This window comes from Oncorhynchus nerka, unplaced genomic scaffold (genome assembly GCF_034236695.1).
Source record: "Oncorhynchus nerka isolate Pitt River unplaced genomic scaffold, Oner_Uvic_2.0 unplaced_scaffold_1929, whole genome shotgun sequence".
Lineage (NCBI taxonomy): Eukaryota > Metazoa > Chordata > Actinopteri > Salmoniformes > Salmonidae > Oncorhynchus > Oncorhynchus nerka.
This window is the reverse complement of record NW_027039397.1, coordinates 32,579-52,175: the sequence shown is the minus strand read 5'-3', so window position 1 is coordinate 52,175 and position 19,597 is coordinate 32,579. Positions and strand designations below refer to the sequence as shown.

General features: G+C 47.8%; 1 protein-coding gene across 6 annotated transcripts in view; it reads right to left on the bottom strand.

Annotated features, from left to right (window-relative positions):
- Window positions 1-19,597, bottom strand: part of eps8l3b (EPS8 signaling adaptor L3b) — a 33,689-nt gene that overhangs the window by 1,990 nt on the left and 12,102 nt on the right. For all 6 annotated transcript variants that reach the window (XM_065014906.1, XM_065014907.1, XM_065014905.1 and 3 more), the window contains 12 exons: window positions 15,191-15,340; window positions 13,419-13,510; window positions 13,108-13,259; window positions 12,775-12,920; window positions 11,134-11,248; window positions 8,051-8,121; window positions 7,843-7,917; window positions 7,036-7,181; window positions 4,559-4,724; window positions 4,283-4,333; window positions 4,154-4,182; window positions 3,841-3,937 (listed from right to left, as the gene is read on the bottom strand). In XM_065014906.1, the coding sequence (XP_064870978.1) occupies window positions 3,841-3,937; window positions 4,154-4,182; window positions 4,283-4,333; window positions 4,559-4,724; window positions 7,036-7,181; window positions 7,843-7,917; window positions 8,051-8,121; window positions 11,134-11,248; window positions 12,775-12,920; window positions 13,108-13,259; window positions 13,419-13,510; window positions 15,191-15,340 (1,290 nt within the window). The remainder of the gene's footprint in view (window positions 1-3,840; window positions 3,938-4,153; window positions 4,183-4,282; window positions 4,334-4,558; window positions 4,725-7,035; window positions 7,182-7,842; window positions 7,918-8,050; window positions 8,122-11,133; window positions 11,249-12,774; window positions 12,921-13,107; window positions 13,260-13,418; window positions 13,511-15,190; window positions 15,341-19,597) is intronic.

Genomic DNA, 19,597 nt, shown 5'->3' with positions numbered 1-19,597 from the left:
CCCTTCATAATACTCAGCTCCTGGGGTTCAACCCTAACCCACCTGGACAACGTCTCCCTTCATAATGCTCAGCTCCTGGGGGTTCAACCCCAACCCACCTCTCCCTTCATAATGCTCAGCTCCTGGGGGTTCAACCCTAACCCCCCTCTCCCTTCATAATGCTCAGCTCCTGGGGGTTCAACCCTAACCCACCTGGACAACCTCTCCCTTCATAATGCTCAGCTCCTGGGGGTTCAACCCCAACCCACCTCTCCCTTCATAATGCTCAGCTCCTGGGGGTTCAACCCTAACCCCCCTCTCCATTCATAATGCGCAGCTCCTGGGGGTTCAACCATAACCCACCTGGACAACCTCTCCCTTCATAATGCTCAGCTCCTGGGGGTTCAACCCCAACCCACCTCTCCCTTCATAATGCTCAGCTCCTGGGGGTTCAACCCTAACCCCCCTCTCCCTTCATAATGCTCAGCTCCTGGGGGTTCAACCCTAACCCCCCTCTCCCTTCATAATGCTCAGCTCCTGGGGGTTCAACCATAACCCACCTGGACAACCTCTCCCTTCATAATGCTCAGCTCCTGGGGGTTCAACCCTAACCCACCTGGACAACCTCTCCCTTCATAATGCTCAGCTCCTGGGGGTTCAACCCTAACCCACCTGGACAACCTCTCCCTTCATAATGTTCAGCTCCTGGGGGTTCAACCCTAACCCACCTGGACAAGCTCTCCCTTCATAATGCTCAGCTCCTGGGGGTTCAACCCCAACCCACCTGGACAAGCTCTCCCTTCATAATGCTCAGCTCCTGGGGGTTCAACCCTAACCTACCTGGACAAGCTCTCCCTTCATAATGCTCAGCTCCTGGGGGTTCAACCATAACCTACCTGGAAATGCTCTCCCTTCATAATTCTCAGCTCCTGGGGGTTCAACCCCAACCCATCTCTCCCTTCATAATGCTCAGCTCCTGGGGGTTCAACCATAACCTACCTGGACAAGCTCTCCCTTCATAATGCTCAGCTCCTGGGGGTTCAACCCCAACCCACCTCTCCCTTCATAATGCTCAGCTCCTGGGGGTTCAACCATAACCCACCTGGACAACCTCTCCCTTCATAATGCTCAGCTCCTGGGGGTTCAACCCTAACCCACCTGGACAACCTCTCCCTTCATAATGCTCAGCTCCTGGGGGTTCAACCCTAACCCACCTGGACAACCTCTCCCTTCATAATGCTCAGCTCCTGGGGGTTCAACCATAACCCACCTGGACAACCTCTCCCTTCATAATGCTCAGCTCCTGGGGGTTCAACCCTAACCCACCTGGACAACCTCTCCCTTCATAATGCTCAGCTCCTGGGGGTTCAACCCTAACCCACCTGGACAACCTCTCCCTTCATAATGCTCAGCTCCTGGGGGTTCAACCCTAACCCCCCTCTCCCTTCATAATGCTCAGCTCCTGGGGGTTCAACCCTAACCCACCTGGACAACCTCTCCCTTCATAATGCTCAGCTCCTGGGGATTCAACGCCAACCCACCTCTCCCTTCATAATGCTCAGCTCCTGGGGGTTCAACCCCAACCCACCTCTCCCTTCATAATGCTCAGCTCCTGGGGGTTCAACCCCAACCCAACTCTCCCTTCATAATGCTCAGCTCCTGGGGGTTCAACCCTAACCCACCTGGACAACCTCTCCCTTCATAATGTTCAGCTCCTGGGGGTTCAACCCTAACCCACCTGGACAAGCTCTCCCTTCATAATGCTCAGCTCCTGGGGGTTCAACCCCAACCCACCTGGACAAGCTCTCCCTTCATAATGCTCAGCTCCTGGGGGTTCAACCCTAACCTACCTGGACAAGCTCTCCCTTCATAATGCTCAGCTCCTGGGGGTTCAACCATAACCTACCTGGAAATGCTCTCCCTTCATAATTCTCAGCTCCTGGGGGTTCAACCCCAACCCACCTCTCCCTTCATAATGCTCAGCTCCTGGGGGTTCAACCATAACCTACCTGGACAAGCTCTCCCTTCATAATGCTCAGCTCCTGGGGGTTCAACCCCAACCCACCTCTCCCTTCATAATGCTCAGCTCCTGGGGGTTCAACCATAACCCACCTGGACAACCTCTCCCTTCATAATGCTCAGCTCCTGGGGGTTCAACCCTAACCCACCTGGACAACCTCTCCCTTCATAATGCTCAGCTCCTGGGGGTTCAACCCTAACCCACCTGGACAACCTCTCCCTTCATAATGCTCAGGTCCTGGGGGTTCAACCATAACCTACCTGGACAACCTCTCCCTTCATAATGCTCAGCTCCTGGGGGTTCAACCCTAACCCACCTGGACAACCTCTCCCTTCATAATGCTCAGCTCCTGGGGGTTCAACCCTAACCCACCTGGACAACCTCTCCCTTCATAATGCTCAGCTCCTGGGGGTTCAACCCTAACCCCCCTCTCCCTTCATAATGCTCAGCTCCTGGGGGTTCAACCCTAACCCACCTGGACAACCTCTCCCTTCATAATGCTCAGCTCCTGGGGATTCAACGCCAACCCACCTCTCCCTTCATAATGCTCAGCTCCTGGGGGTTCAACCCCAACCCACCTCTCCCTTCATAATGCTCAGCTCCTGGGGGTTCAACCCCAACCCACCTCTCCCTTCATAATGCTCAGCTCCTGGGGGTTCTAACCCACCTCTCCCTAACCCCCTCTCCCTTCATAATGCTCAGCTCCTGGGGGTTCAACCCTAACCCACCTGGACAACCTCTCCCTTCATAATGCTCAGCTCCTGGGGGTTCAACCCCAACCCACCTCTCCCTTCATAATGCTCAGCTCCTGGGGGTTCAACCCTAACCCCCCTCTCCATTCATAATGCGCAGCTCCTGGGGGTTCAACCATAACCCACCTGGACAACCTCTCCCTTCATAATGCTCAGCTCCTGGGGGTTCAACCCCAACCCACCTCTCCCTTCATAATGCTCAGCTCCTGGGGGTTCAACCCTAACCCCCCTCTCCCTTCATAACGCTCAGCTCCTGGGGGTTCAACCCTAACCCCCCTCTCCCTTCATAATGCTCAGCTCCTGGGGGTTCAACCATAACCCACCTGGACAACCTCTCCCTTCATAATGCTCAGCTCCTGGGGGTTCAACCCTAACCCACCTGGACAACCTCTCCCTTCATAATGCTCAGCTCCTGGGGGTTCAACCCTAACCCACCTGGACAAGCTCTCCCTTCATAATGCTCAGCTCCTGGGGGTTCAACCCCAACCCACCTGGACAAGCTCTCCCTTCATAATGCTCAGTTCCTGGGGGTTCAACCCCAACCCACCTGGACAAGCTCTCCCTTCATAATGCTCAGCTCCTGGGGGTTCAACCCTAACCTACCTGGACAAGCTCTCCCTTCATAATGCTCAGCTCCTGGGGGTTCAACCATAACCTACCTGGACAAGCTCTCCCTTCATAATGCTCAGCTCCTGGGGGTTCAACCCCAACCCACCTCTCCCTTCATAATGCTCAGCTCCTGGGGGTTCAACCATAACCTACCTGGACAAGCTCTCCCTTCATAATGCTCAGCTCCTGGGGGTTCAACCCCAACCCACCTCTCCCTTCATAATGCTCAGCTCCTGGGGGTTCAACCATAACCCACCTGGACAACCTCTCCCTTCATAATGCTCAGCTCCTGGGGGTTCAACCCTAACCCACCTGGACAACCTCTCCCTTCATAATGCTCAGCTCCTGGGGGTTCAACCCTAACCCACCTGGACAACCTCTCCCTTCATAATGCTCAGCTCCTGGGGGTTCAACCATAACCTACCTGGACAACCTCTCCCTTCATAATGCTCAGCTCCTAGGGGTTCAACCATAACCTACCTGGACAACCTCTCCCTTCATAATGCTCAGCTCCTGGCTGTTCCTGGCCATAAAGTCATAGATCACACGCATCCTCACTGGGGCCAGCTCAATGGGGCTGCAGAGGAGACAGAGAAACATAACGTAACATCAATGTAATAGCAACGTAACAGCAATGGTTTAAGAACGTAACAGCGTTGTATGACAATGTAATAGCAACGCAAAAGGACAATGACGAAAAAAAAGTAATACAATGCTTTTACCCCACTATTGAATTACTGAGGATATCAACGTCAAAACAACGTAGCTGCTTTAAGTGATGCCTGTAGCTTACCGTAAAGATGGTGGAGAGTTCATCATGAGCTGTCAATGACAATAAATCATGAGAAACATAACGTAATAAAGAAACAGTTTGAATGAATGTTTTGATGGATTCTGACGCTTCTGTCCTCGTCAGTCTCACCTCCTCAGGCCGTTGCATGTATTGGCTGTTGCTCCTGCTCAACTGCCTGCCCTGAGAGAACAGAGGGGTTACCATGAGATAATGATATTTAACATGGCTTCTTATGGCTGAATCCTAATTTTAGATAAGTGTACATAACTTTGAATGTTGGAGATTGGTGCAAAAAAAATTGAGTTAAATGCAAATATTGTATCTCAAATGAGGATTGGGGACCTTCATTGCTTTAACAAATGATTGAAATCCATATGGCATTTTATTAGATGTTATTATTGTTACCTCATCAGGCATCTGTTGCATCATTTCCTTTCTCAGGGGGATGTGCTGGCTGCTGCTCCTGCTCAGGCCCTGATTGGCTGCCGGTGGGACAGGCTGTGGCGGCTGCCAACCATCATAGAACTCTGGGTTGTAGGGCGGGATCATGTGACCGTCTGGCCATTTGGACCTGGTACAACAAACACAGGAAACCAATGAACACCTCCTACTGAAAACAAATCATCTCGCTGGCTAGTCGCTGACTCCAGCAAACAAGGCATGCTTAAATCAACCATTCATTGTATTTGATAGAAAACAAATACTATTTGAACCCAGGTCTGACAGAAAGCGGATACTAATTGAACCCAGGACTGGTTATATACAGTTCCTAACAAGTAAACCAACCCAATATACACTACATGACCAAAGGTATGTGGACACCTGCTCGTCAAACATCTCATTCAAAAATCATGGGCATTAATATGTAGTTGGTCCCCCCTCTGCTGCTATAACAGCCTCCACTCTTCTGGGAAGGCTTTCCACTAGATGTTGGGACATTGCTGCAGGGACTTGCTTCCATTCAGCCACTAGAGCATTAGTGAGGTCGGGCACTGATGTTGGGCAATTCGTCCTCAACCGAACTTACAGGTGGCACAATACATTCGTGCAGGTAGCGTTCTCCTGGCATCCGCCAAACCCAGATTCGTCCGTCGGATTGACAGATGGTGAAGCGTGATTCATCACTCCAGGGAATGCATTTCCACCTCTCCATTGGCAGCAAGCTTTACACCACTCCAGTCCAGTCAATGCTTGGCATTGCACTTGGTGATCTTAGGAATGTGTGCGGCTCCTCGACCATGGAAACCCATTTCATGAAGCTCCCAACGAACAGTTCTTGTGTTGACGTTTCTTCCAGAGGCAGTTTGGAACTCGGTAGTGAGTGTTGCAACCGAGGACAGACTATAGCACTCGGTGGTCCCGTTCTGTAAGATTGTTTGGCCTACCACTTTGCAACTGAGCCGTTCTTGCTCCTAGACATTTCCACTTCACTATAACAGCACTTGATTTAACTGACTTGTTGGAAAGGTGGTATCCAATGACAGTGCAACAATTCAAAGTCACTGAGCTCTTCAGTAAGGCGATTCTACTGCCAATGTTTGTCTATGGAGATTGCATGGCTGTGTGCTCGATTTTATACACCTGTCAGCAACAGGTGTGGCTGAAATAGCCAAATCCACTACATTTGGAGGGGTGTCTAAGGGCAGCCATACATGGATATGCTACGGCTGTCACCCAGGAGCCTTCACAGCTGGTCCAGTTAGTTAGGGGTACAAAGGAAAGAGATAGGGGTACCTAGTTAGTTAGTTAGGGGTACTACGGAAAGGTATATGGGTACCTAGTTAGTTAGTTAGGGGTACTAAGGAAAGAGCTAGGGGTACCTAGTTAGTGAGTTAGGGGTACTAAGGAAAGAGATAGGGGTACCTAGTTAGTTAGTTAGTTAGGGGTACTAAGGAAAGAGATAGGGGTACCTAGTTAGTTAGTTAGTTAGTTAGTTAGTTAGTTAGTTAGTTAGTTAGTTAGGGGTACTAAGGAAAGAGATAGGGGTACCTAGTTAGTTAGTTAGTTAGTTAGGGGTACTAAGGAAAGAGATAGGGGTACCTAGTTAGTTAGTTAGTTAGTTAGTTAGGGGTACTAAGGAAAGAGAAAGGGGTACCTAGTTAGTTAGTTAGTTAGGGGTACTAAGGAAAGAGATAGGGGTACCTAGTTAGTTAGTTAGTTAGGGGTACTACGGAAAGAGATAGGGGTACCTAGTTAGTTAGTTAGTTAGTTAGGGGTACTAAGGAAAGAGATAGGGGTACCTAGTTAGTTAGTTAGTTAGTTAGTTAGTTAGTTAGTTAGTTAGTTAGTTAGTTAGTTATTTAGTTATTTAGTTAGGGGTACTAAGGAAAGAGATAGGGGTACCTAGTTAGTGAGTTAGTTAGGGGTACTAAGGAAAGAGATAGGGGTACCTAGTTAGTTAGTTAGGGGTACTACGGAAAGAGATAGGGGTACCTAGTTAGTTAGTTAGTTAGTTAGTTAGTTAGTTAGTTAGTTAGTTAGTTAGTTAGTGAGTTAGTTAGGGTTAAGGAAAGAGATAGTTAGTTAGTTAGGGTACGGAAAGAGATACTAGTTAGTTAGTTAGTTAGGGGTACTACGGAAAGGTATATGGGTACCTAGTTAGTTAGTTAGGGGTACTACGGAAAGAGATATGGGTACCTCGTTAGTTTGTTTGTTAGAGGTCCTAAGGAAAGGGATAGATGATACTTAGGGTTGGAATAGAGCTACCTAGGAAAGCAGAGGTCTCTCCAGAGCTAGTTGAAGGGATACCTGGGTATGTTCCAGCTGTCTACCAGCTAGCAGGGCGCTCCAGAACTGGTTGTGTTAGTTAGTCATTAGGAGTAGTCAGGTAGGGGGAATAGGGGCACTCAGGAAGTGGTTATGGGGTACTAAGGGTAGTTTACCTGGGGATGTTCCAGGAGTCTCCCAGGGCCCTCCATTTCTGGTCCTCCTCTGGGGTGACCACCTGGCTAAGGAAGATGAGTGCTGGCTCTGTTAGCAGGGGGGTCAGGACAGAGGGGGGCAGGTCAGTGGGGTAGTGGCACATCAACTGGAATAGAGAGGACAGGAGGGAGGAATGAGTCATACAAATATCTAAACACTGTGGGACAGGTTTACCGGACAGTATCCTACATCCATTTTTGGATCTTAGGAATTAAATGAGATTTTCCCATTCATTCTTGAAGAATATTATCTATAAATGCCTCATGAGCTTAGTTCAACTGTTGTCCCCCATCAGAACCCAAAATATAAGTTTCTCTTACTCCAATGCTTGTAAATAATGTACATGTAAACAAACAAAGTATAGCCTCATAACATGGTTATAACTATAATGTTGATATCATGGATGGTCAGTCCTGTATAGCCTCATAACATGGTTATAACTATAATGTTGATATCATGGATGGTCAGTCCTGTATAGCCTCATAACATGGCTAAACCTATAATGTTGATATCATGGATGGTCAATCCTTGCATCCATAGCTCTATCTATTAATCTGATAGTGGTTGTATTTCTCCAGGCCCACATCCCTCAGCTTTTAACCAAAACAGAGGAGGGGTATCAGCTTTGTTATTGTTTCAATTAAGGATTCTAGCTTCAAGCCTACTCTTGAATTAAAAGGCAAATGAATCAGTACAGGAGTAGCCTAGGCAACGGGTCCCATATCCTTCTTAGTCATGGCTGCTTGGTGCTACAGACAGATGCTCACCATGCCCAGAGTGGAGAAGAGAATGTGGACAAAGTCAGCAGCGCTAGGGTTCTGGATCTCTCCATTCAGCTTTCCCTGTAACAGAAAAGGACCAATGACGACGGTGCTTACTCAGCACAAGAACCAACGAGGCACACATTAGTTAATTAGTTAATTAATTAGTTGAAGTGAACGTCTGACATGATTTTTGATAGGAGGTTAAACATACCAGCAGGTTGAATCCATACTTGATTTTCTGAAGACAGACAACAAACTCCTCCCAATGTGGCAAGTTGTGAGCTACAGAAATAGACAAATTATTATTTTCCAGTATAGAAACTCAAGCAAATCTGTTAAAAATATTTCTGCAGCGCATCAGTCCTTTAACCTAGTGTTTCCTGGCCTGAACATTAAGTCAGTTGTGGTGTTCACCTATAGCCTGATGCATCAGTCCTTTACACTAGTGTTTCCTGGCCTCAACATTAAGTCAGTTGTGGTGTTCACCTATAGCCTGATGCATCAGTCCTTTACACTAGTGTTTCCTGGCCTCAACATTAAGTCAGTTGTGGTGTTCACCTATAGCCTGATGCATTTTCTACATTTTTATTTCACCTTTATTTAACCAGGTAGGCTAGTTGAGAACAAGTTCTCATTTACAACTGCGACCTGGCCAAGATAAAGCATAGCAGTGTGAATAGACAACAAAGAGTTACACATGGAGTAAACAATAAACAAGTCAATAGGGGCGGCAGCGTAGCCTAGCGGTTAGAGCGTTGGACTAGTAACCGAAAGGTTGCAAGTTCAAACCCCCGAGCTGACAATGTACAAATCTGTCGTTCTGCCCCTGAACAGGCAGTTAACCCACTGTTCCTAGGCCGCCATTGAAAATAAGAATTTGTTCTTAACTGACTTGACTAGTTAAATAAAGGTAAAAAAAAATAAAAAATAAAATAAATAATAACACAGTAGAAAAAAAGAGTCTATATACATTGTGTGCAAAAGGCATGAGGAGGTAGGCGAATAATTACAATTTAGCAGATTAACATCTGATAAATGATCAGATGGTCATGTACAGGTAGAGATACTGGTGTGCAGAAAAGTAAATAAATATAAACAGTATGGGGATGAGGTAGGTAAATTGGGAGGGCTATTTACCGATATACTTTCATCAGTCCTTTACCCTAGTATCAGTCCTTTACCCTAGCATCAGTCCTTTACCCTAGCATCAGTCCTTTACCCTAGCATCAGTCCTTTACCCTAGCATCAGTCCTTTACCCTAGCATCAGTCCTTTACCCTGGCATCAGTCCTTTACCCTGGTATCAGTCCTTTACACTGGTATCAGTCCATTACCCTAGTATCAGTCCTTTACCCTAGTATCAACCCTAGTATCAGTCCTTTACCCTAGTATCAGTCCTTTACCCTAGTGTTTCCTGGCCTCATGCTAATTTCCAGTCACTCATTGTCATGTTTTGCTTGACATTAACTGTAATGAAGTTGGCAAGAGCACAAACAGATCTGGGACCAGGCTAACTGGCAAGAGCACAAACAGGTCTGGGACCAGGCTAACTGGCAACAAACAGTTCTGAGACCAGGCTAACTGGCAACAAACAGGTCTGGGACCAGGCTAACTGCCAACAAACAGGTCTGGGACCAGGCTAACTGGCAACAAACAGTTCTGAGACCAGGCTAACTGTCAAAAAACAGGTCTGGGACCAGGCTAACTGCCGACAAACAGGTCTGGGACCAGGCTAACTGTCAACAAACAGATCTGGGACCAGGCTAACTGTCAACAAACAGTTCTGGGACCAGGCTAACTGTCAACAAACAGGTCTGGGACCAGGCTAACTGTCAACAAACAGGTCTGGGACCAGGCTAACTGTCAACAAACAGGTCTGGGACCAGGCTAACTGGCAACAAACAGGTCTGGGACCAGGCTAACTGGCAACAAACAGATCTAGGAACAGGCTAACTGGCAACAAACAGATCTGGGACCAGGCCAACTGGCAACAAACAGGTCTGGGACCAGGCTAACTGGCTACAAACAGGTCTGGGACCAGGCTAACTGACCAGGCTAACTGGCTACAAACAGTTCTGGGACCAGGCTAACTGCCAACAAACAGTTCTGGGACCAGGCTAACTGCCAACAAACAGGTCTGGGACCAGGCTAACTGCCAACAAACAGGTCTGGGACCAGGCTAACTGCCAACAAACAGTTCTGGGACCAGGCTAACTGCCAACAAACAGGTCTGGGACCAGGCTAACTGTCAACAAACAGGTCTGGGACCAGGCTAACTGTCAACAAACAGGTCTGGGACCAGGCTAACTGTCAACAAACAGGTCTGGGACCAGGCTAACTGCCAACAAACAGGTCTGGGACCAGGCTAACTGCCAACAAACAGGTCTGGGACCAGGCTGCCAACAAACAGGTCTGGGACCAGGCTAACTGGCAACAAACAGGTCTGGGACCAGGCTAACTGTCAACAAACAGGTCTGGGACCAGGCTAACTGCCAACAAACAGGTCTGGGACCAGGCTAACTGCCAACAAACAGGTCTGGGACCAGGCTAACTGACCAGGCTAACTGGCTACAAACAGTTCTGGGACCAGGCTAACTGCCAACAAACAGTTCTGGGACCAGGCTAACTGCCAACAAACAGGTCTGGGACCAGGCGAACTGTCAACAAACAGGTCTGGGACCAGGCTAACTGTCAACAAACAGGTCTGGGACCAGGCTAACTGTCAACAAACAGGTCTGGGACCAGGCTAACTGCCAACAAACAGGTCTGGGACCAGGCTAACTGCCAACAAACAGGTCTGGGACCAGGCTAACTGACCAGGCTAACTGGCTACAAACAGTTCTGGGACCAGGCTAACTGCCAACAAACAGTTCTGGGACCAGGATAACTGTCAACAAACAGGTCTGGGACCAGGCTAACTGTCAACAAACAGGTCTGGGACCAGGCTAACTATCAACAAACAGGTCTGGGACCAGGCTAACTGGCAACAAACAGGTCTGGGACCAGGCTAACTGTCAACAAACAGATCTGGGACCAGGCTAACTGACAACAAACAGATCTGGGACCAGGCTAACTGACAACAAACAGATCTGGGACCAGGCTAACTGGCAACAAACAGGTCTGGGACCAGGCTAACTGGCAACAAACAGGTCTGGGACCAGGCTAACTGGCAACAAACAGGTCTGGGACCAGGCTAACTGGCAACAAACAGGTCTGGGACCAGGCTAACTGGCAACAAACAGATCTGGGATCAGTGTTTCCTACGCTGATTGGAGATAAATTTGACTTAAATCACCGTTTGGCTTTGAGCTTTTCTTCTTCTTTTTCTTCTTGTTGTTCTTCTCTTCATTAGGAGCGGCTACTTTCCCCATGAAGAGCTCCACGTCGTTCAGCACATGGTTTAAAATTTCCTACACAGACAAATAATGTACGAACATCGAATGACTGAGAAACACTTGTAAATGTACTCTAAAATGTGTAGCCGGGAGTCCAAACAGAATAACACTTAAAGTCTGGTATAACAGCTTAGGGAACAGATGGCCTGGTTTAACCAGACAGAAGAATGCACTTAAAGTATGGTATAACAGGCTAGGGTCTGAGGGTGAGGCTGGGTCTGAGGGTTAGGCTGGGTCTGAGGGTGAGGCTGGGTCTGGGGGTTATGCTGGGTCTGGGGGTGATGCTGGGTCTGGGGGTGATGCTGGGTCTGAGGGTTAGGCTGGGTCTGAGGGTTAGGCTGGGTCTGGGTTAGGCTGGGTCTGGGGTGATGCTGGGTCTGAGGGTTAGGCTGAGTCTGGGGTGAGGCTGGGTCTGAGGGTGAGGCTGGGTCTGAGGGTGAGGCTGGGTCTGAGGGTGAGGCTGGGTCTGAGGGTGATGCTGGGTCTGAGGGTTAGGCTGGGCCTGAGGGTGATGCTGGGTCTGGGGGTGATGCTGAGTCTGGGGGTGATGCTGAGTCTGGGGGTGATGCTGGGTCTGAGGGTTAGGCTGGGTCTGAGGGTTAGGCTGGGTCTGGGGTGATGCTGGGTCTGAGGGTGATGCTGGGTCTGAGGGTGAGGCTGAGTCTGGGGTGATGCTGGGTCTGGGGGTAAGGCTGGGTCTGGGGGTGAGACTGGGTCTGGGGGTGAGACTGGGTCTGGGGGTGAGGCTGGGTCTGAGGGTGAGGCTGGGTCTGAGGGTGAGGCTGGGTCTGAGGATTAGGCTGGGTCTGGGGTGATGCTGGGTCTGGGGGTGAGGCTGGGTCTGGGGGTTAGGCTGGGTCTGGGGGTTAGGCTGGGTCTGGGGGTGAGGCTGGGTCTGGGGGTGAGGCTGGGTCTGGGGGTGAGGCTGGGTCTGGGGGTGAGGCTGGGTCTGAGGGTGAGGCTGGGTCTGGGGGTGAGGCTGGGTCTGAGGCTGGGGTTAGGCTGGGTCTGGGGGTGAGGCTGGGTCTGAGGGTGAGGGGGTGAGGCTGGGTCTGGGGGTGAGGCTGGGTCTGAGGCTGGGTGTTAGGCTGGGTCTGAGGGTGAGGCTGGGTCTGAGGGTGAGGCTGGGTCTGGGGGTGAGGCTGGGTCTGGGGGTGAGGCTGGGTCTGGGGGTTAGGCTGGGTCTGGGGGTGAGGCTGGGTCTGGGGGTGAGGCTGGGTCTGGGGGTGAGGCTGGGTCTGGGGGTGAGGCTGGGTCTGAGGGTGAGGCTGGGTCTGAGGGTTAGGCTGGGTCTGGGGTGATGCTGGGTCTGGGGGTGGGGCTGGGTCTGGGGGTGAGGCTGGGTCTGAGGGTGATGCTTGGTCTGAGGGTGAGGCTGGGTCTGAGGGTGAGGCTGGGTCTGAGACTGGGTCTGAGGCCGAGGCCGTGGGAGGCTGGGGGGGTGGGTTGTGTGTGTTGTGTTGTGTTGGGTAACAGACACAGTACTGACTACACGGTGAGGGGTTAGGGTGTTGGGTTGTGTAACAAGACACAGTACTGACCACATTCCTCTCTGTGTCAGTGTATTGAGGCTGGGGTTGGCGAGGCTCTTGGTCTCTAGCTCCATACTGCTGTGACCCTCCGTATACCTCCGGACTGTGCAGGGGCTCCTGTAGTGGGCTGTAGACTGGAGGGGGAGGGAAGCTCTCTGGAAACACACACGGATAAAGACAGATCTCAACTTCTGGCATTAAACTCCATAAAAAGCATAAAAGGAAAATCTTTGCCACCTTCTCCAAACTCATTGGAGGAGAAGGTCTGAAGGGAGGGACCTTGGCAGGAGGAATCAAAGATTTGACGCCTTGTAAACTTTTCAGACAAAGCTAAAGACTGACCATAGTCCCTGCCGTTTCTGTTGTTGTACACCGGGGCAGTGCGGTCAGGGGGAGGAGGGGTCCTCTCCTGCAGCATCATGGGAGGAGCAGGACCAATGGGCCAGAAGCCATTCCCATTCGCCTGTTGACCGATGATGTTCTCCAGATTACTCCTGAGAAAGAGAGAGGTTTAGGGTGTGTGTGTGTGTGTGTGTGTGTGTGTGTGTGTGTGTGTGTGTGTGTGTGTGTGTGTGTGTGTGTGTGTGTGTGTGTGTGTGTGTGTGTGTGTGTGTGTGTGTATGTTTGCGCGCGCGCGTGTTCTGATGTCGTACTTGTCTCTGCTTGGTTCTCTGCGAGGTTCAGGAGGAGGAGCATTAGCGTTGTGTTGGACAGCCTTGTCCAGGTCTTCTCTGATATGCTCTGCCTAAAGGAACAGACAGAACCATCTCCTATTTACACAGGTTAGTCTCATTAAGACACTGCTAGGTGACAACAGGTGGAGAATTAGCACTGTGTTGGACAGCCCTGTCCAGGTCTCTGATGGGTTCTGCCTAGAGGGACAGATAGCACCACTCGGTCTCAGGATAACTTATACACTACACCACTACATCCAGGGGATGGAATAGAGGTTGAGGAGGAACTCATGGAGCACAGTTCCCAATGTGAAGTCATTTTGACATGACTAAATACATAAATGGTACTATGAGCTGAATTCTTGCTATTTTCACAGTGGTGAATTCTGAGTGATTTTTTAAATGTATTTTTTACTAATTCCATCCCTGATTATCCAAGATCCAACCAAAAGGTTAAGAAATATTATATCCACTCGTTCACTGATGTTTCCCCAAAGTTAGATAGTGGGATGAAACACACTTCACATCTCTACCCAAACAAAAATAGGCATCTGTTTATTAATTTGTCGGTTGTAGCTGAGGTTATGGTGAAATCTGTAACTAGTCGGTATTAGCTGAGGTTATGGTGAAATCTGTAACTAGTCGGTTGTAGCTGAGAGTTATGGTGAAATCTGTAACTAGTCGGTTGTAGCTGAGGTTATGGTGAAATCTGTAACTAGTCGGTTGTAGCTGAGATTATGGTGAAATCTGTAACTTGTCGGTTGTAGCTGAGATTATGGTGAAATCTGTAACTTGTCGGTTGTAGCTGAGATTATGGTGAAATCTGTAACTTGTCGGTTGTAGCTGAGGTTATGGTGAAATCTGTAACTAGTCGGTATTAGCTGAGATTATGGTGAAATCTGTATCTTGTCGGTTGTAGCTGAGGTTATGGTGAAATCTGTAACTAGTCGGTTGTAGCTGAGGTTATGGTGAAATCTGTAACTTGTCGGTTGTAGCTGAGGTTATGGTGAAATCTGTAACTTGTCGGTATTAGCTGAGGTTATGGTGAAATCTGTAACTAGTCGGTTGTAGCTGAGATTATGGTGAAATCTGTAACTAGTCGGTTGTAGCTGAGGTTATGGTGAAATCTGTAACTAGTCGGTTGTAGCTGAGATTATGGTGAAATCTGTAACTAGTCGGTTGTAGCTGAGATTATGGTGAAATCTGTAACTAGTCGGTTGTAGCTGAGGTTATGGTGAAATCTGTAACTTGTCGGTTGTAGCTGAGATTATGGTGAAATCTGTAACTTGTCGGTTGTAGCTGAGATTATGGTGAAATCTGTAACTAGTCGGTATTAGCTGAGGTTATGGTGAAATCTGTAACTAGTCGGTTGTAGCTGAGATTATGGTGAAATCTGTAACTAGTCGGTATTAGCTGAGGTTATGGTGAAATCTGTAACTTGTCGGTTGTAGCTGAGATTATGGTGAAATCTGTAACTAGTCGGTTGTAGCTGAGGTTATGGTGAAATCTGTAACTAGTCGGTTGTAGCTGAGGTTATGGTGAAATCTGTAACTAGTCGGTTGTAGCTGAGATTATGGTGAAATCTGTAACTTGTCGGTTGTAGCTGAGGTTATGGTGAAATCTGTAACTTGTCGGTTGTAGCTGAGGTTATGGTGAAATCTGTAACTTGTCGGTTGTAGCTGAGGTTATGGTGAAATCTGTAACTTGTCCATGTGCAGTGACATTAGGCTGGAGGAATCTGTCTCACTCACCCCGACCTCCTCACACTGGAACATAAAGACTTGAGGGATGCGTCTGTTGCGTTCCTGGACCAAAACAGTGAGCAGGGAGTTGTAGGCACAAGTGTCCAACACAGCCTTGGTCTGAACTACACTTCCCAGAGGCACATACTCCAGCTCTGCCTGTAGAGAGAACAGAGGGGTAGGGAGAAGGTGAGTAGGTAGTTGTAGGCACAGGTGTCCAACACAGCCTTGGTCTGAACTACACTTCCCAGAGGCACTGACTCTGCCTGTAGAGAGAACTTATGCTGCATTTACGTGCTAGTGGGAACTCTGAAACTTGCTAGCTGGTTGAAAGCAGCTCGTGTAAAACTACAACCAGTCCATTAGCAAGTCGGAAACGTCAGAGTTTCCTAGCGTGTGAGCGTGGCAAAAGTCACACAGCATGACTTCATGAGATTGACACCGATGAGGTCATGAGGCCTGATGAGGCCTGGACACCGATGAGGCCTGGACACCGATGAGGCCTGGACACCGATGAGGTCATGAGGCCTGATGAGGCCTGGACACCGATGAGGTCAAGCTAATACAAGTTATACAATACCCAATAAAACTGTATTTCGAATGGACATCATTATGGTGTTCCAAACCCATCCCCCTCTATAGTACACATATGAATAAAGGGAACTGAACTTTGACCTCCACAGGATGAGTGTTGTTTGTCACCAGCATTCGACACAGACAGGAACAATACAGACACAGGCGTACGATAGACTGACATGTCTGTTAACTGACAGTGCATCTATTACAGAGACAGTACCTTGGTCTCCGTATACAAACAACAATAGATACGTTGTCTAGAGACAGGTGACAGGTTGGTTACCTTGGTCTCTGTATACAAACAACAATAGATACGTTGTCTAGAGACAGGTGACAGGTTGGTTACCTTGGTCTCTGTATACAAACAACAATAGATACGTTGTACGTTGTCTAGAGACAGGTGACAGGTTGGCTACATATACAAACAACAATAGATAAATGCTTGTCTGGCAGGTGACTTGGCTACCTTGGTCTCTATATACAAACAACAATAGATACGTTGTCTAGAGACAGGTGACAGGTTGGCACCTTGGTCTCTGTATACAAACAACAATAGATCGTTGTCTAGAGACAGGTGACAACCTTGGTCTCTGTATACAAACAACAATAGATACGTTGTAGAGACAGGTGACAGGTTGGTTAGTATACAAACAACAATAGATACGTTGTCTAGAGACAGGTGACAGGTTGGTTACCTTGGTCTCCGTATACAAACAACAATAGATACAGTACTAGAGACAGGTGACAGGTTGGCTACATATACAAACAACAATAGATACGTTGTCTAGAGACAGGTGACAGGTTGGTTACCTTGGTCTCTGTATACAAACAACAATAGATACGTTGTCTAGAGACAGGTGACAGGTTGGCTACCTTGGTCTCTGTATACAAACAATAGATCGTTGTCTAGAGACAGGTGACAGGTTGGTTACCTTGGTCTCGTTGTCTAGGTACAAAACAATAGATACGTTGTCTAGAGACAGGTGACAGGTTGGTAGGGATACGTTGTCTAGAGACAGGTGACAGGGCTACCTTGGTCTCTGTATACAAACAATAGACGTTGTCTAGAGACAGGTGACAGGTTGGCTACCTTGGTCTGTATACAAACAATAGATACGTTGTCTAGAGACAGGTGACAGGCCTTGGTCTGAAGATACACTTCTAGAGACAGGTGACAGGTTGGCTACCTTGGTCTCCATATACAAACAACAATAGACTCTGCCTGTCTAGAGACAGGTGACAGGTTATACAAACAACAATTACGTTGTCTAGAGACAGTGACAGGTTGGCTGACCTTGGTCTCCGTATACAACAACAATAGATACGTTGTCTAGAGACAGGTGACAGGTTGGTTACCTTGGTCTCATATACAAACAACAATAGATACGTTGTCTAGAGACAGGTGACAGGTTGGTTACCTTGGTCTCTGTATACAAACAACAATAGATACGTTGTCTAGAGACAGGTGACAGGTTGGTTACCTTGGTCTCTGTATACAAACAATAGATACGTTGTCTAGAGACAGGTGACAGGTTGGCTACCTTGGTCTCTGTATACAAACAATAGATACGTTGTCTAGAGACAGGTGACAGGTTGGTTAGTATACAAACAACAATAGATACGTTGTCTAGAGACAGGTGACAGGTTGGCTACCTTGGTCTCTGTATACAAACAACAATAGATACGTTGTCTAGAGACAGGTGACAGGTTGGCTACCTTGGTCTCTGTATACAAACAATAGATACGTTGTCTAGAGACAGGTGACAGGTTGGCTACCTTGGTTGTATACAAACAATAGATACGTTGTCTAGAGACAGGTGACAGGTTGGTTACCTTGTATACAAACAACAATAGATACGTTGTCTAGAGACAGGTGACAGGTTGGCTATGGTCTCCATATACAAACAACAATAGATACGTTGTACGTTGTCTAGAGACAGGTGACAGGTTGGCTACCTTGGTCTCCATATACAAACAACAATAGATACGTTGTCTAGAGACAGGTGACATGTCTCCGTATACAAACAATAGAACTAGAGACAGGTGACAGGTTGGCTACCTTGGTCTCCGTATACAAACAACAATAGATACGTTGTCTAGAGACAGGTGACAGGTTGGAGGTATACAAACAACAATGATACGTTGTCTAGAGACAGGTGACAGGTTGGCTACCTTGGTCTCTGTATACAAACAACAATAGATACGTTGTCTAGAGACAGGTGACAGGTTGGCTACCTTGGTCTCCTATACAAACAACAATAGATACGTTGTAGAGACAGGTGACAGGTTGGCTACCTTGGTCTCCGTATACACAACAATAGATACGTTGTCTAGAGACAGGTGACAGGTTGGCTACCTTGGGTATACACAACAATAGATACGTTGTCTAGAGACAGGTGACAGGTTGGCTACCTTGGTCCGTATACAAACAACAATAGATACGTTGTCTAGAGACAAACCCGTATACAAACAACAATAGATACGTTGTCTAGAGACAGGTGACAGGTTGGTTAGTCTCCGTATACAAACAACAATAGATAGTCTAGAGACAGGTGACAGGTTGGCTACATATAATACATAACAAACAACAATAGATACGTTGTCTAGAGACAGGTGACAGGTTGGCTACCTTGGTCTCTGTATACAAACAACAATAGGATAGAGACAGGTGACAGGTTGGTTACCTTGGTCTCCGTATACAAACAACACGTTGTCTAGAGACAGGTGACAGGTTGGTTACCTTGGTCTCCGTATACAAACAACAATAGATACGTTGTACGTTGTCTAGAGACAGGTGACAGGTTGGCTACCTTGGTCTCCGTATACAAACAACAATAGTACGTTGTCTAGAGACAGGTGACAGGTTGGCTACCTTGGTCTCTGTATACAAACAACAATACCTTGGATCCGATACGTTGTCTAGAGACAGGTGACAGGTTGGCTACCTTGGTCTCCGTATACAAACAACAATAGATACGTTGTACGTTGTCTAGAGACAGGTGACAGGTTGGTTACCTTGGTCTCCATATACAAACAACAATAGATACGTTGTCTAGAGACAGGTGACAGGTTGGCTACCTTGGTCTCCGTATACAAACAACAATAGATACGTTGTCTAGAGACAGGTGACAGGTTGGCTACCTTGGTCTCTGTATACAAACAACAATAGATACGTTGTCTAGAGACAGGTGACAGGTTGGCTACCTTGGTCTCTGTATACAAACAACAATAGATACGTTGTCTAGAGACAGGTGACAGGTTGGCTAGGTTGTTGTCTAGAGACAGGTGACAGGTTGGCTACCTTGGTCTCCGTATACAAACAACAATAGAGACAGGTGACAGGTTGGTTACCTTGGTCTCTGTATACAAAAACAATGATACGTTGTCTAGAGACAGGTGACAGGTTGGCTACCTTGGTCTCCATATACAAACAACAATAGAACGTTGTCTAGAGACAGGTGACATACGTATACAAACAACAATAGATACGTTGTCTAGAGACAGGTGACAGGTTGGTTGGTATACATACAACAATAGATGTTGTCTAGAGACAGGTGACAGGTTGGTTACCTTGGTCTCCGTATACAAACAACAATAGATACGTTGTCTAGAGACAGGTGACAGGTTGGCTACCTTGGTCTCCATATACAAACAACAATAGATACGTTGTCTAGAGACAGGTGACAGGTTGGCTACATATACAAACAACAATAGATATGTCAGAGACAGGTGACAATAGATATACAAAACAACAATAGATACGTTGTCTAGAGACAGGTGACAGGTTGGTTACCTTGGTCTCTGTATACAAACAACAATAGATACGTTGTCTAGAGACAG